Genomic DNA, 15,180 nt, shown 5'->3' on the forward strand with positions numbered 1-15,180 from the left:
AATTTTGACTAGCAATTTTACCTAGTATTGTTGAGCACTTGTTGTTCATGCACAAGATGCTTGTAAGTTGGCTTGGAACACTCTGTATTACCACAAACAAAAAAAAAAATTGCTTGTGAATTGTGATTGCTTTCAAGGTCGCCATAAAATATTAATTAATCCTGGCCAGTAGAAGATTAACACAAAACAAAACTTGCCACTAATGTAGCAAAATAAAACGATGGAAAAAAATTCGGAGGTTTAATCCCATCACCTAACCTGCGCTCTTCCGTAAGCCAGCTTACGATAAAGTGCTGATTAGAATAAAGTGTAATTAATGGTCCAAAAGTAAAAATTCTTTTTTCAGAATATTCGCTGCATGCCATTAACGTCCATCCTATATATATATATATATATATTTGTCCAAGGGAAGGGAAGGAAAGGGAAGAGCGAGGTAAGAAATCAGATAGCAAGCGAGCGAGTGAATGTCAACAATGAGTGATCATCCGAAGGTAACTTCTGAGGTAACAGAGGGCGTTCCTCCGAATGCAACAACCTTGTCATCGACAAGTGTTCCTCATGAGTCAATTGTCGAGTCAGATGAGAGTGTCCATACCGAGTCGACAAAGGGTGGTCCTTCGGAGGTCACTAATAAGCCAACAGAGGGCGTGGTTCCTCCGGATGTAATTACCAAGGCTGGGGATGATGCAATCCACTTGAACCGTGCTTTTGCGGGTACGTAACGCCACTGATGACTGATATATCCCTCTCTTTGCTTTGCTTTTTTCATTTAATTTCTTTTGTTTTCGGTTGGTCTCCTTCTTCATTAACTTGTTTTACACCATGCATATAGGGCCGTGGACAGTGGTCTCCTTCGTCATTAACTAAAAAAATTTGTACTAATATAGTAAATTAATTACATAAATTTTAAAAACAATCGAATTGCTTGAATTATCTCAGCAGATCAAGTCCAAGAGCAATTCACTACACAATATTTACCAATATTGCTCCCATTGACATTAATTGCTAAAGTATAAAGCGAATAGCCCATGGGGTAGGTATTTTCGAATTTTGGACATTATGCATTGGAGAGTTCCAAATAGTTAGTATCGGCTATTTTTCACATTAGACATCTCATTTCGCTAGAATGACAATGTTCAAATATGTGAAACAAAAAATTGAGAATGAAATGATATTCGACATGTCTTAGAAAAATTAAAAGTAAATTTATGAAATACAATATAATATATATATATATATATATATATATATTAAAATCTTAAATTGAAAATAAATTGAGCGGGGGTGCCCCGCTCGTCCCATGCTCCCTCTGCCACTGCCAATGGACATTATGGCCCCAATTATTTTTAGTACCCAGTGCATACTCCCAAAAGAAATTGTTTTACTACCACGCATCGTATATGTTACCCAAATTATGCAACCTAGAGGGGGGGGTGAATAGGATTGCTAGTAATAATTACCAATAAAAATTTATCTCTAACAATATATGCAAACAATAAGTATGCAATCAAAATAGAGAGATAGAGAGATAGAACCCGTTTATAGTGGTTCGGTCCGGATTTGTCCACGGTCCGGCCCTACTCCACTTCTCCTCAAGCAATTACTTGAAGGTTAGACTAATCTTTAAAAGATTACAACTTGTAAGTCTTGCGGGTGCTTACAAGAACCGAATGCCTCTAGCTTTCCCGAGGAGCTAGCACAACCGCAAGAATTTTCTCCGAAAACTTCTCAAAAACAATAACACCCAAATTCCAACCCGAATTTGGTCTTCTAAGCTTTCAAGTGTTTGACTCAAACACTCACTTAGGAAATACAAGTATGTGAAGAAGGTATGAAAATTATCGCTCACGACTTGTACAAATTTTCTCTCAAGAATAATATGAAAGTGGAAGAACAATGAGAATTTTTGGCTTTGATCTTTTGAGAATTTGCTCTTGCAATAATATGGAATGTTGTAGCTTGTGTATGTACTCATTAATGAGTTCTTGATGCCTTATATAGCCATCCATATGCTTCCTAGCCGTTGGAAACTAGCCGTTGGAAACTAGCCGTTTGAAACTAGCCGTTGGAAACTAGCCGTTTGATAGAGTGGTCATCCGGGTGGTCGTCCGGTTGTCACAGCTTTCTGTTCAGACAGCCGGCTTGTCAGCCGGTTCGTCAACCTGTGGCTCACAATTTCATCTAAATAAACCGTTAAAGCATGTATTGAGCTCAATAAAGTCTTTGTAAATATAAATCATGAATCCAAGAGACTTTATGCTATATTTCAAGGTCACGAAAATATTTAATTCGGGAATCGACTTTTCGATAATTTTGTATTTGCCGAATAAAAATATCATTGAATTAATCATCAAAATAATTAATAGAGATGCATATAAATTTTCACAAATTATAATGCATACATTTTTCAACAATCTCCCCCTTTTTGATGATGACACAAAATGATAGTTTTTATTCAAGTAGGAGTTATGCCAATCTCCCCCTTAATACATGCACCAAAGCAGTTATCTATGATCAACGAGTAATAGCAATAATCATCAGATCATAGCAAGCAATTTTTTAAATTTGCCCAAAATGGCAAGATAGATCAATTAAAACTTGGCTTTTTCTCCCCCTGTGACATCATAAAAAAAAACTAAAAAGAGAAAAACAATAGGGCCATGGTTCCAGCACCATGCCGCTCTTGCCCTGTAGCACTCTATCTTCGTTCATTGAGAGCTTGGCGTCCTTGATTTTCGTATTCTCGAATAATGGCTGCTACAACGGCAGCTATAATGCCAATCCAATACCACAGAGTATCCACATTTACATTCCATCCGAACCATGGTGGTATTCTCATGGTAAGTAACGCACACAGCAGAATGAAGATAAAGAGTTGCATCCAAATGGTTTGGATAAACAACCTGAACTCTGCTCGTTCGGCATCTCTTTCGTAAAACTCAAACGGTAACCTTTGCGGTATGTTTGCCATTGCTTGATGAGAGATTTAGGCCGAGAGAGAAGGAAAGATAGATAGATGAAGAGATAGAGAGAGTGTTGTTGAATTTATAGAGTATGAGAGAAGTGTTTGAGGATAAGGGATAGAGATGCGGCGCCGAATTGTTTGAAATGCTGCGCCGAATTGTTTGAAATGGTGCGCCGAATTGATTGAATTGCTGCGCCGAAAGAGAGATAATAGGGGATGCGGCACCGAATAGAGATAGGATAGGGGATGCGGCGCCGAATAGGATAGGATAGGGGTGGCGCCGAATAGAGATAGGATAGGGGTGGCGCCGAAAAGAACAAGAATAGGGGAAGAAAATTGTGTTCGGGTGTTTATTGTTGTGTCCCCTTAATACATGCTCCCCCTAAAAGAGAGCTTTTTAAAGAATGCGAGGGGTATTACCGAGAATGATTATCCCTGCAAGCTTAGAGACAAGAAATTCATATCGGCGAAGTATATAAGAGACAATTTAAGCACTAAGCCATGAAGTTCATACAAACTAAGTGTAACAGACTTAATAAATCAGAGTTAGCAACGCAAAAGCTTGAATAAGTCTCAACCTCACGGTTGTCCGGTTGGACATCCGCTTGGACATCCGACTGACAAATGCAGGTTAAGTCCAGAAATCGTTTAAGAGGAGTAACATTAAAGACCATAAAACTGATTTTCTTCATACCAAACACAGGAAAATGAAACATATGATAAAATGTTTGGAGGGTGATTTCTTTATCAAGATCATTTGTACTCTCCATCAAGTATGATATTTACGAATTCAATCAACTCAACATTGAATCCAAAAAAAAACTTTTGACATCAAGAACACAACTTTTTCATAAATGATTAGACATGCCGAGTTCTCGTCGAATGAAACAAAATTGTTCTTCACCAAGGGGTTTTGTGAAAATGTCCGCCAATTGCTTGTCGGTACTAATAAAGTTAAGTTCAATATCCCCTTTTTGAACATGATCTCTTATAAAATGATGTCTAATCTCAATATGTTTTGTTCGAGAATGTTGAATTGGATTCTTGGTTAAGCTAATTGCACTAGTATTATCACATTTAATAGGAATATGATCATATTGCAAATTGAAATCCTCCATTTGTTGTTTGATCCACAATATTTGGGCACAACAACTTCCGGCCGCTACATATTCCGCCTCGGCGGTAGATAGAGCTACGGAATTTTGTTTCTTGCTATGCCAAGATACTAGAGAGTGCCCTAGAAATTGGCAAGTCCCACTTGTACTTTTACGATCAACTTTGAAACCTCCAAAATCCGCATCCGAATAACCAATTAAATCAAATATAACTCCACGTGGATAAAACAATCCTAAGTCATGAGAACCGCCAACATATTTAAAGATACGTTTAATAGCTTTTAAATGCGATTCTTTAGGACATGATTGAAATCTAGCACACATGCAAACACTAAACATTATATCCGGTCTACTTGCAGTGAGATAAAGTAATGAGCCGATCATACCTCGATACATCTTTTCATTGACGGCCTTACCATTCTCATCTTTGTCTAGCTTAGTTGATGTGCTCATTGGTGTGCTCATTGGCTTTGATCCTTCCATGCCAAACTTCTTAATAAGTTCTTTCGCATACTTGGCTTGGTTGATTAGGATCCCCTCATTAGTTTGCTTGATTTGAAGTCCGAGGAAGAAGTTAAGCTCCCCCATCATACTCATTTCAAATTCACCTTGCATACACTTAGCAAACTCTTTGCACATATTATCATTAGTGGCACCAAAGACAATATCATCAACATATATTTGAATAATGAGCATATCTTTACCTTTGGCTTTAATGAAAAGAGTAGTATCAATTTTTCCACGAGTAAAGCCATTGTCAAGCAAGAATGAACTAAGTCTATCATACCATGCACGTGGTGCTTGCTTCAAACCATATAAAGCTTTTGAGAGTTTAAAAACATGATCGGGGTATACATGATCTTCAAAGCCGGGAGGTTGTTTGACATAAACTTCTTCATTTATGAACCCATTCAAAAATGCACTTTTCACATCCATTTGATAAAGCTTGAAATTTTTGAAAGATGCAAAGGCAAGCAATATGCGAATAGCCTCTAATCTAGCTACCGGTGCAAAAGTTTCTTCAAAATCAATACCTTCTTCTTGATTATAACCTTGAGCAACAAGTCTAGCTTTATTCCTAACAATATTTCCGGATTCATCTAGCTTGTTACGAAAAACCCATTTAGTACCTATAATAGAGTGATCAAGAGGCTTAGGTACTAATGCCCAAACTTTATTCCTTTCAAATTGATTTAACTCATCTTGCATGGCCAAAATCCAATTTTCATCATCTTGAGCTTCCGGAAAGTTTTTAGGCTCAATTTGAGAAACAAAAGCTTGATTTTCACAAAAATTTCTATGAGACGAGCGAGTGGTTACCCCTTTCGAAACTTCTCCAAGAATCAAGTTTTTTGGATGGTTTTGCACGAATCTCCAATCCTTGGAAAGATCTTGGTTGTCTCCCATGGCATCTTGAGGTTGATTAATAACTTCATCTTCTTTGATTTGAGAGCTTTCTACTTGAGTATCACCATCAACTTTTTCTTGAATTGTCAAGTCATGAATCTCATGTGTAATTTCTAAGTCATCATTATCAACAACATCCTTAGTAGCACAAGGATTAGATTCATCAAAGGAAACGTGAATAGATTCTTCAACAAGATTAGTGCGCTTATTATAAATTCTATATGCTTTGCTAGTAAGAGAGTAACCAATAAAGATGCCTTCATCCGATTTTGAATCAAATTTACCCAAGTCATCTTTTCCATTGTTTAATACATAACATTTACAACCGAAGGCATGAAAGTAATTAATGTTGGGTATTCTACCATTCCAAAGCTCATAAGGAGTTTTCTTGAGGATAGGCCTAATTAAAACTCGATTCAAAATATAGCATGAGGTATTAACGGCTTCCGCCCAAAAATATTTTGGCAAAGAGTTTTCACAAAGCATAGTGCGGGCCATTTCTTCCAAAGTACGATTCTTTCTCTCAACTACTCCATTTTGTTGAGGAGTACGAGGTACAGAAAAGTTATGACCAATACCATGTTCATCACAAAACTTTTCATATAAAGAATTGTCAAGTTCTTTTCCATGATCCGTACGAATGTTAGAAATAACAAAGCCTTTTTCATTTTGAACTCTTCTACAAAGTTTAGTGAAATTAGGATAAGCCTCATTCTTATGAGCTAGGAACATCACCCATGTATATCTAGAGAAATCATCAACAACAACAAGACAATAATAGTTTCCACAAAGACTTGGAGAGCGAGTTGGTCCAAACAAATCCATATGAAGTAATTGCAAAGGTCTAGTAGTTGAAACAACATTTTTGGACTTAAAAGAAACCTTGGTTTGTTTTCCTTGTTGGCAAGGACCACAAAGTCTATCTTTTTCAAATTTGATTTTAGGAAGACCTTTTACCAAATTTTTTCTAGAGAGTTTTGAAATAGCATCCATACTTGCATGTCCTAGGCGCCTATGCCAAAGCCAACTATTTTCACTCAAAGCGGAAAAACATTTTATATCACAATTACTTAAATCATTGAGATTAAAAACATATACATTTTCAAATCTTTGTCCAACGAAGAGTGTCTTGTTGCTTTTGTCATTTTCAATGATACATTTGGATTTTTCAAAGATAACACGATTTCCTCTATCACATAATTGACTTATGCTAAGAAGATTGTGTTTTAAACCACTAACAAGTAAAACATCTTCAATAATAGGAGAATTACCTATATCACCGATTCCTATGATTTTGCCTTTGTTGTTGTCTCCAAATGTGACATGTCCACCATCTTTAGACGAAAGAGAATTGAAAGCCCTCTTGTCACCGGTCATGTGTCTTGAACATCCACTATCAAGGTACCAACTTCCTTCCTTGAGAGAACTTTTGAAGCATACCTACAATAGCACATCAATTCTTGACTTTTGGTACCCAAATCATCTTGGGTCCTTGAAGGTTAGCATTGATACGGTTCTTAGGAACCCAGACCTTTTTTGCATTAGAAGATGAGTATCCTTTCATAGGACATGTAGGAGAAATATGACCAATTTTACCACAATAATGACATGTCAATTTAGAATGGCTAAAAGGAGGAACATCTTTTTCAAAAAGATTTTTGTGTTGAGTGGGATTATAACCAATTCCGGCCTTGTGAAAAGAAACCATTTGTTTTCCAAGAAGAATGTCTAAACTTTCTTTTCCATTAGTGAGTTTTGAAAGAGAATTAGTTAAATCATCAATTTGTTTTTCTAAAGATTCGTTTTTGGAAGTATCCTTCAAATACTCTTTTTCTTTTTCCAAAGAGGTTCTTAAACTTTCATTTTCTTCCTCCAAAATATCTTTCTCTTCAATTAAATCATCTATTTCTAGTGAAAGATCTTTAGCAACCTTTTTAAGAAATTTGTTTTTAGAAACAACCTTTTCAAATTCTACTTTCAACTCTTTATAGGCAATAAATAATTCATCAAAGGAATAGGATGAGTCGAGATCTACCTCGTTTTCTTCGATGGCCATGAAACACAAGTTAGCGACCTCTTGTTGCTCATCGTCCTCATCGGAGCTACTATCGTCACTATTGTCCCATGCGGCCATCATAGCTCTCTTTTTGTCCTTCTTTGAATATTTTTTTGCATATGGACATTCACTTTTGATGTGGCCGGGCTTCTTGCACTCGTAGCAAATGATTGGATCATTTTTACTATTTTCTTCTTTGCCTCCATCTTTTCTTGAAAATCCTCTGCCTTTGTGAGATGCTCTATTTTTGAGGAGTTTCTTGAACGTTTTTGTGATGAGCGCCATTTCATCATCCTCACTTTCGTTGCTTGAATCCTCCTTGCTTTTTGATTTGCTTGTTGTACTTTTGAAGGCAAGATCCTTAACTTTCTTCTCTTTTTCACCCTTGAGGTTGTGATGCATTTCCTCCGTCATGAGAGATCCCATGAGCTTGTCCATCGTGTATGTTGAGAAATCTTTGGATTGTAGGATGATGGAGGTGGTAGTGTCCCAATTGGTTGGCATGGAACGGAGCACCTTCCTTGTCATTTCGGATTGACTGTAAATCTTTCCAAGAGCTTTTAAACCGTTAGTAATACTAGCAAATCTAGCAAACATTTGAGATATAGATTCATCCGGTTTCATTTTGAAGAGCTCATAGCTATGCACAAGAATATCAATTTTGGACTCCTTAACTTGACTATCTCCTTCATGTGACATTTCTAACTTATCCCATATTTCTTTAGCCGATTCACATGCGGAAACACAATCATATTCATTGGGAGTAATAGCACAAAAAAGAAGGTTCATAGCTCTATAGTTCTTTTCTATTGAAGCCTTTTCCAAATGACTCCACTCATAATCTGGTTTAGGCATAGTCTCTTCTCCAACTTTCTTAGTAGGAATAATGGGACCATTTTTGATAATTTTCCATAGATCATAATCCGTGGATTGAATAAAGATCATCATTCTATTTTTCCAATGAGAGTAATTTTCTCCGGTGAACAAGGGAGGTCTATTGGACGATTGACCTTCGATACAAGAAACATTACTAGTGGTTGCCATGGATCTTAACTCTTAGATGGTTAAATCTACAAACAAGAGCCGAGGCTCTGATACCAATTGTTACCCAAATTATGCAACCTAGAGGGGGGGTGAATAGGATTGCTAGTAATAATTACCAATAAAAATTTATCTCTAACAATATATGCAAACAATAAGTATGCAATCAAAATAGAGAGATAGAGAGATAGAACCCGTTTATAGTGGTTCGGTCCGGATTTGTCCACGGTCCGGCCCTACTTCACTTCTCCTCAAGCAATTACTTGAAGGTTAGACTAATCTTTAAAAGATTACAACTTGTAAGTCTTGCGGGTGCTTACAAGAACCGAATGCCTCTAGCTTTCCCGAGGAGCTAGCACAACCGCAAGAATTTTCTCCGAAAACTTCTCAAAAACAATAACACCCAAATTCCAACCCGAATTTGGTCTTCTAAGCTTTCAAGTGTTTGACTCAAACACTCACTTAGGAAATACAAGTATGTGAAGAAGGTATGAAAATTATCGCTCACGACTTGTACAAATTTTCTCTCAAGAATAATATGAAAGTGGAAGAACAATGAGAATTTTTGGCTTTGATCTTTTGAGAATTTGCTCTTGCAATAATATGGAATGTTGTAGCTTGTGTATGTACTCATTAATGAGTTCTTGATGCCTTATATAGCCATCCATATGCTTCCTAGCCGTTGGAAACTAGCCGTTGGACACTAGCCGTTGGAAACTAGCCGTTTGAAACTAGCCGTTGGAAACTAGCCGTTTGAAACTAGCCGTTGGAAACTAGCCGTTTGATAGAGTGGTCATCCGGGTGGTCGTCCGGTTGTCACAGCTTTCTGTTCAGACAGCCGGCTTGTCAGCCGGTTCGTCAACCTGTGGCTCACAATTTCATCTAAATAAACCGTTAAAGCATGTATTGAGCTCAATAAAGTCTTTGTAAATATAAATCATGAATCCAAGAGACTTTATGCTATATTTCAAGGTCACGAAAATATTTAATTCGGGAATCGACTTTTCGATAATTTTGTATTTGCCGAATAAAAATATCATTGAATTAATCATCAAAATAATTAATAGAGATGCATATAAATTTTCACAAATTATAATGCATACATTTTTCAACAGTATATATAAGCGCAAAGAAAAAAGAAAAATATTAGGACCAAGGGCAGGACTATGAATATAGAAGGGTGTTGGGCTATAGCCCAGGTCAGCTTTGAAAAAAATAAAAACAATTACATGTAAAATTTAGCCCAAATAATTTTAGCCCAACCCATATCACCTATCAATGGCCACCATTTTAATTAGATCAGGACAGACAATATTCCTGGTTATTGATTAGGACTCACTCTTCGAATTTTGACATAGGCTCCCGAAATAGATCAGGTCTGGCCCTGCCCTGCCCTGCATGCGTGCATATACATCTATTCATATATATGATGCGTATATACTTGTAGTTGTAGATGGCCTTTGAACTCTCACTTTTGTTCTGGCCGACCACTTCTTATTGGACACAGGTGGCATAACTTTTGGGCTAATGGTTATTATTGGTTAGTTTAACATATGGGCGTCGAATGGGCAGGTTTGAGCCTAATTAAGTAAGTTATAAGTGGGTTGAGTCTTTAATGGGCATTTAGACCCATTAATTATGAGTTCAACTACTCATATACCCGACTCGTTTATTTAAAATCAAATCCGACCTGCTCATTAACCCAATTACAGTTTTACTTTTTTTTGTTCTTTTTGGTTTATCTTAGATAAAAATGTAAAATTCAGATATACCAATAATAATTTTATAAAGCACACGAAAAAATTGAGTGACTTATTTTACAGTTTTACTGTTAAACTTTAACATGAGCAGATGGTGTTATTCGTGAGAGTATCCACAAAAGGGGGGGGAGGGGGGGAATTGAGTGACTTATTTTACAGTTTTACTGTTAAACTTTAACATGAGCAGATGGTGTTATTCGTGAGAGTATCCACAAAAGGAAGGGGGGGGGGGGGGGGGGGGGGGGGGGTGGTGTGGGTGCAATGTTTATATTCTATGTGTCGAACTAATTTTTTTTTCTTTCTAATTTCTATTATATATTTTCCCCTTTGTTTTAATTTACGTAATGATTTCGGGAGGAGCAACCCTTAATACAGTAATATTTTTCGCTTTCCAACATTTTCTCCTTTTGTTTCTTCTCCTATCCCTCGAGAAATATCGCAATGTTACATTTTTTTGGCTTCCAGACATGTTTTTGTGCACAATTCACAAAATTATTTATTTTCAAGCAACTCATATTTTGCTTAATTAATTTCGTTCGTAGAGGGGAATATTTTGTAGATAAGATTTTTTTTCATGTGTGGGAATCAGATGAATTTGATAGTTAGATGTATATAGCCCCATATGACACAAGCTTGACTCAGCGGTACTCTAGTGAAAATAATCAGAATAAACACATATCAAAAAAAAAAAAATGCTTTTGACAAATGTTGTTGACTTGTTATTCAGGATGGGGCTGCGACGAAGCAACAATCGTGAATATTCTTGCTCGGGCAAAACCCGAGACACATCGTACTCTAATAAAACAGGAGTATAAAAATAAGTTTTCGGAAGACTTTGACGATCGCTTGTCTAAAGAGCTTATGTGTAGTGCTGATCTTAAGGTACAACACTAGCGCATTGTTTCGTCACTTCACTTTTCTGTGATACTTAATATTTGTTATATAAGGATAAATAAAATCATGGTGTAAAGTAGAGTCCCCGATAAAGTTTTCATTCCCCAGGCCAACTAGTGTTTTTTTATGATTTAGTCCTCTAACTCTATGATTTGCCTATTTTACTTAGATACGCCGACAAATATGATACATATTAAAGTTGTGCTCATTCGATATATGGAATAAAGAAAAAAGATGATTTTTTTTTTTTTTTTGCTCGGCAATAAAGAAAAAAGATGTTCACATGGGTGTTATTTCCGTTCTCATGCATAGAACGGCATGCCTACATTTTATGCCCCTGTAGTTTGAGGGAATTTCAAAGACATCCCCTCAATTCTATTTTTTAACAATTACACCTCTTGACTATATATGGACTAAAGCGTGACGGTTAGTTATTCCGTTAGATTTGATGAAAAAGTAGATTTATTTATGACTTCGAAAATAGCCAAAAACTTTTCTTGTCCTATTTTAAATGCCATTATTTTTTTCCCTATTTAATATGTTTGTAAACAAAAACTTAACAAATCTGTTAGTAAAGTGTGAATTTCCCTTAATTTTTAAGTGGAGAAATTTTGGGATTTCTCCGCATGTAAAATCTACACATATCGTGGAACCACCATCTGCGGAAAATTATTTAGCAAACTGTCATCAAGTGAAAGGAAAAATATCACCTTAATTAAAGAGCAATTCATTCCATTTCAAGCTCAATTTCATTACAGATTTTTCATTTGTTTCTGTTATTTTCCCAACAAAAATGGCTGAAAACTACTATAAAACATTTGTTGTGTTTATGTAACTTACGTCGTAAACTAAAAAATAAATTTTTTACTTTCAGAGAGCACTCTTACTTTGGATGGATGATTCGGCAAGCCGTGACGCAAAATTAGTGAAACATGGTTTAAGTAAAAACCTCAATGTCGCAATTGAAGTAATATGTTCTTGTACTCCATCCCAACTTGAAGGGCTGAAAAAGGCTTATCGTACAATGTTCACAACTTACCTTGATGAGGATATAGAATCTCATACACACGACGACAATAAAAAGGTGCTCTCTATCTCTCTCCTCCTCTAGCGAAGTGATGACTCACACAACCCACCTTACACATGCCATATTTGCGATAAAATAGTTAAATATAACAATAATTTTGTAGATATCTTCATACATATTGTCATATGTATAGCTACGCACAATTATTCGTTCGTACCAAGTCAAAATATTCATTACATGTGACCTATAGCTTATAATTTCCAATTGAGCATCATTATAGGGCTTTAGCATAGTTGGCATCTCCTGGTCCTTCCCATGTGGGAGACCAGGGTTTGAGTTCGATCGTGGACATTTTGTATTTAGGGCTATTTGAAATTTTGCTAACTCCTTTTGACTTCGATCGTGGACATTTGGCATTTAGGGCTATTTGAAACTCTTTTGACATATACAATATTGCGCCCCCCCCCCCCCCCCCCCCCCCCCCCCCCCCGCCCCAACACTCTGACCAGCCCAATCATCCTCGGCCCATCCATCCATCCCTCCACACAAATTATCTGCATTCTAATGTCTTTCTTAGATGGCAATATTATTCGACTTGTTTTTTGGATTGGTCAGCTATTACTCAACATGGGCAATAGGTTTTCTCACGTCTAGCAATCCTCTCTTACTTTTTGCATGTACGTGTCGATAACACAAGGATTCTAATTGGTTTTTTTTCTTTTGGTAGTTGTTGGTCGCATATGCAGGTGCAATACGCTCACAAAGCCCAGAAGTAGATGCAGTGATGGTAGAGAAAGATGCCAAAGACCTCTTTAAAGATGGGGAGTGGAGACTCGGAACTAATGAGGAGACTTTTATTCGCATATTCAGTGAAAGAAGCAGTGCTCATTTGGCTGCGATTAATACTGCTTATCGCAAAATGTATGTGCATTCATTGAAAAAGGTACGTGCATGTCTTCAATTTTTAACCATACCTTCATTGAATGGTTCTCGCATTTTCGATGCATTTGTTATGCGGCCCAATGTATGCTATATATGGGCTAGTGTGTTATGTGGCCCAAAATGAGGCCCATGTTATGGATCCTTTGGCAACTAGAATATTTCGGCTTTTATAGGCCTTCATCGATGGGCTAAGTTGTCTAATGATTATTAAGTCAGGTTTGGTTTTGCTTTAACATACATTTATTAATTGCAGGCTGTAAAGAAGGAAACATCTTCGAAATTCAAGTGTGCGCTTTTGACAATTTTACAATGTGCTGAGAATCGTAGAAAATACTTTGCCAAGGTACTTTTTTTTAAAATTTTTTTTATTGATATCATAAAATCGTACAAATATACTACTTTCATAAGGTAATTTGTTTTTACTTATCTTTTGCACATGTTCTTCCTATTCGTTGATGAGAAATGCTTTATCGTTGGCCTGTAATCACATTTTTATTTCAATGCTTCCTTGTATGGTCGTTATATTTAAAATTTAGATAGATTTACATAATTATTATAGATCTTCCTAATCATGTGAGTGGTAAAATAAAACTCCGCAATACCCAATAAACCTCTTGGTTAATATACTCCATGTGTGAACTATGTCTAGCAATGGGATTGTAATTGATTCGACCACGATAACTGAGACAAACAGTTACTGAACACTTTTTTTCGTCAAAGTTATTGAACACTTTACACTACCTAGAAACGCCCTGCTTAGTGCTCAATTCTTGTTTTTAGTAAGTGAAAAGGATTGCATGGTTTAATCACATGAAACCATGGTAAAATCCAACGCGTGATTTTATGATTGTTCCTCTTAAATTTATTTCTACCAAAATTATCGCAAGAAAATATCATTTCTCTTTGCATGATTTTCTTTCCTCTCCAATTTCATGTCATGTTACAGGAAACTGTATTTTCTAGTAAAGACAATACTCCTAAACACCCCTATAACGGTTGAATCCGAATAGAAAATTTTACTGTGCATACTCTTTTATATGAATCGATCTATAGAAATTCATCGTGATTTTTATATAGTGAATGATGGAAGCATTATGCAATTATAACCCTTTTGCAGGCATTGCATAAGGCGATGGACGGCATTGGAACTGATGATGAAACACTCACTAGGATTATTGTGTCAAGGGCTGAAGTTGATATTGAGGACATAAAGGCAGAGTACCTAAAGAAATATGAAAAATCATTGAGTGATGATGTTCATGAAGATACTTCTGGACAATACAGAGCATTTCTTATCTCGCTTTTAAACCCAATGCCTAGGTAAAGGGCCATGGATCACGTATCTCTAAATTCTTTATCCAGATGTCTCAATGCATTTACACCCGCTTGAACTAATGTGAATCTCAGGGTATAAGAATTTTCACGAATTGAGATCATGCGGTTGAGAATGCATCGAGAAATTGAAAATAAAGAGTTTTGATGATAAAGCCTCATGTCCCTAGATAAGGCATCCATTACGTAATGTGTGATATAAGGTGTGGATTTAGACTTCTCTCTCCCTCTCTCTCATTTTCTTTGTTCCTATGTGATATAAGGTGTGGATTTGGACTTCTCTCTCCCTCTCTCTCAGTTTTCTTTGTTCCTGTGTGTTTGCGTTTTAGGTTGCATGGTTGGTGATGTCGGATGTAATTCAGTGGCTACATTATAATTATATGTTGTTATTAATAAACTCATTTTGGCTGTGTGAGAAAAATACTTTCATACAAGGATATGACTTTTTCACTCTTGCTCTTATCTTTCTTTGAGATAATTGAGCCATAGAATCATGAGTTGCGCAAAATTGAAACCAATGAGATAGATATCATTTGGTTTAACATATATAAATGAGAGGACGAATTGTGAGCAATTTTCTGTTGCTGAACATACATAGATCGTAAAATTAAATATTGCAAATTGTCAAATAAGGTTTGAGT

The 15,180-nt window shown here is 36.3% G+C and overlaps 1 protein-coding gene across 2 annotated transcripts; it reads left to right on the plus strand.

Moving 5' to 3' along the window:
* The first annotated feature begins 410 nt into the window (after window positions 1-410).
* LOC131335821 (annexin D5-like) lies at window positions 411-14,960 on the plus strand. Of its 2 annotated transcripts, XR_009202654.1 has the most exons (8): window positions 421-714; window positions 11,072-11,226; window positions 12,113-12,322; window positions 12,993-13,208; window positions 13,461-13,550; window positions 14,325-14,527; window positions 14,615-14,742; window positions 14,803-14,960. XR_009202654.1 is itself a non-coding variant. In XM_058371337.1 (7 exons), the coding sequence occupies exons 1-7, from the start codon at window positions 465-467 to the stop codon at window positions 14,619-14,621; spliced, it is 1,131 nt and encodes a 376-aa protein (XP_058227320.1). In that variant the 5' UTR covers window positions 411-464; the 3' UTR covers window positions 14,622-14,960. The 2 variants fall into 2 exon arrangements, 1 of the variants encoding a protein (XP_058227320.1); XM_058371337.1 differs by having other exon boundaries at window positions 411-714; window positions 14,615-14,960.
* The last annotated feature ends 220 nt before the right edge of the window (window positions 14,961-15,180 follow it).

Source organism: Rhododendron vialii, chromosome 8a (assembly GCF_030253575.1).
Source record: "Rhododendron vialii isolate Sample 1 chromosome 8a, ASM3025357v1".
NCBI lineage: Eukaryota > Viridiplantae > Streptophyta > Magnoliopsida > Ericales > Ericaceae > Rhododendron > Rhododendron vialii.

What these genes read in the sequence shown, in the direction of transcription:
- LOC131335821 (XM_058371337.1), top strand. Translation starts at nt 465, where the DNA reads ATGTCAACAATGAGTGATCATCCGAAGGTAACTTCTGAGGTAACAGAG. An exon ending in TGTGTAGTGCTGATCTTAAG is followed by an intron (nt 11,227 to 12,112) that starts GTACAACACTAG and finishes TTTTACTTTCAG; the next exon opens with AGAGCACTCTTACTTTGGAT. An exon ending in ATGTGCATTCATTGAAAAAG is followed by an intron (nt 13,209 to 13,460) that starts GTACGTGCATGT and finishes TATTAATTGCAG; the next exon opens with GCTGTAAAGAAGGAAACATC.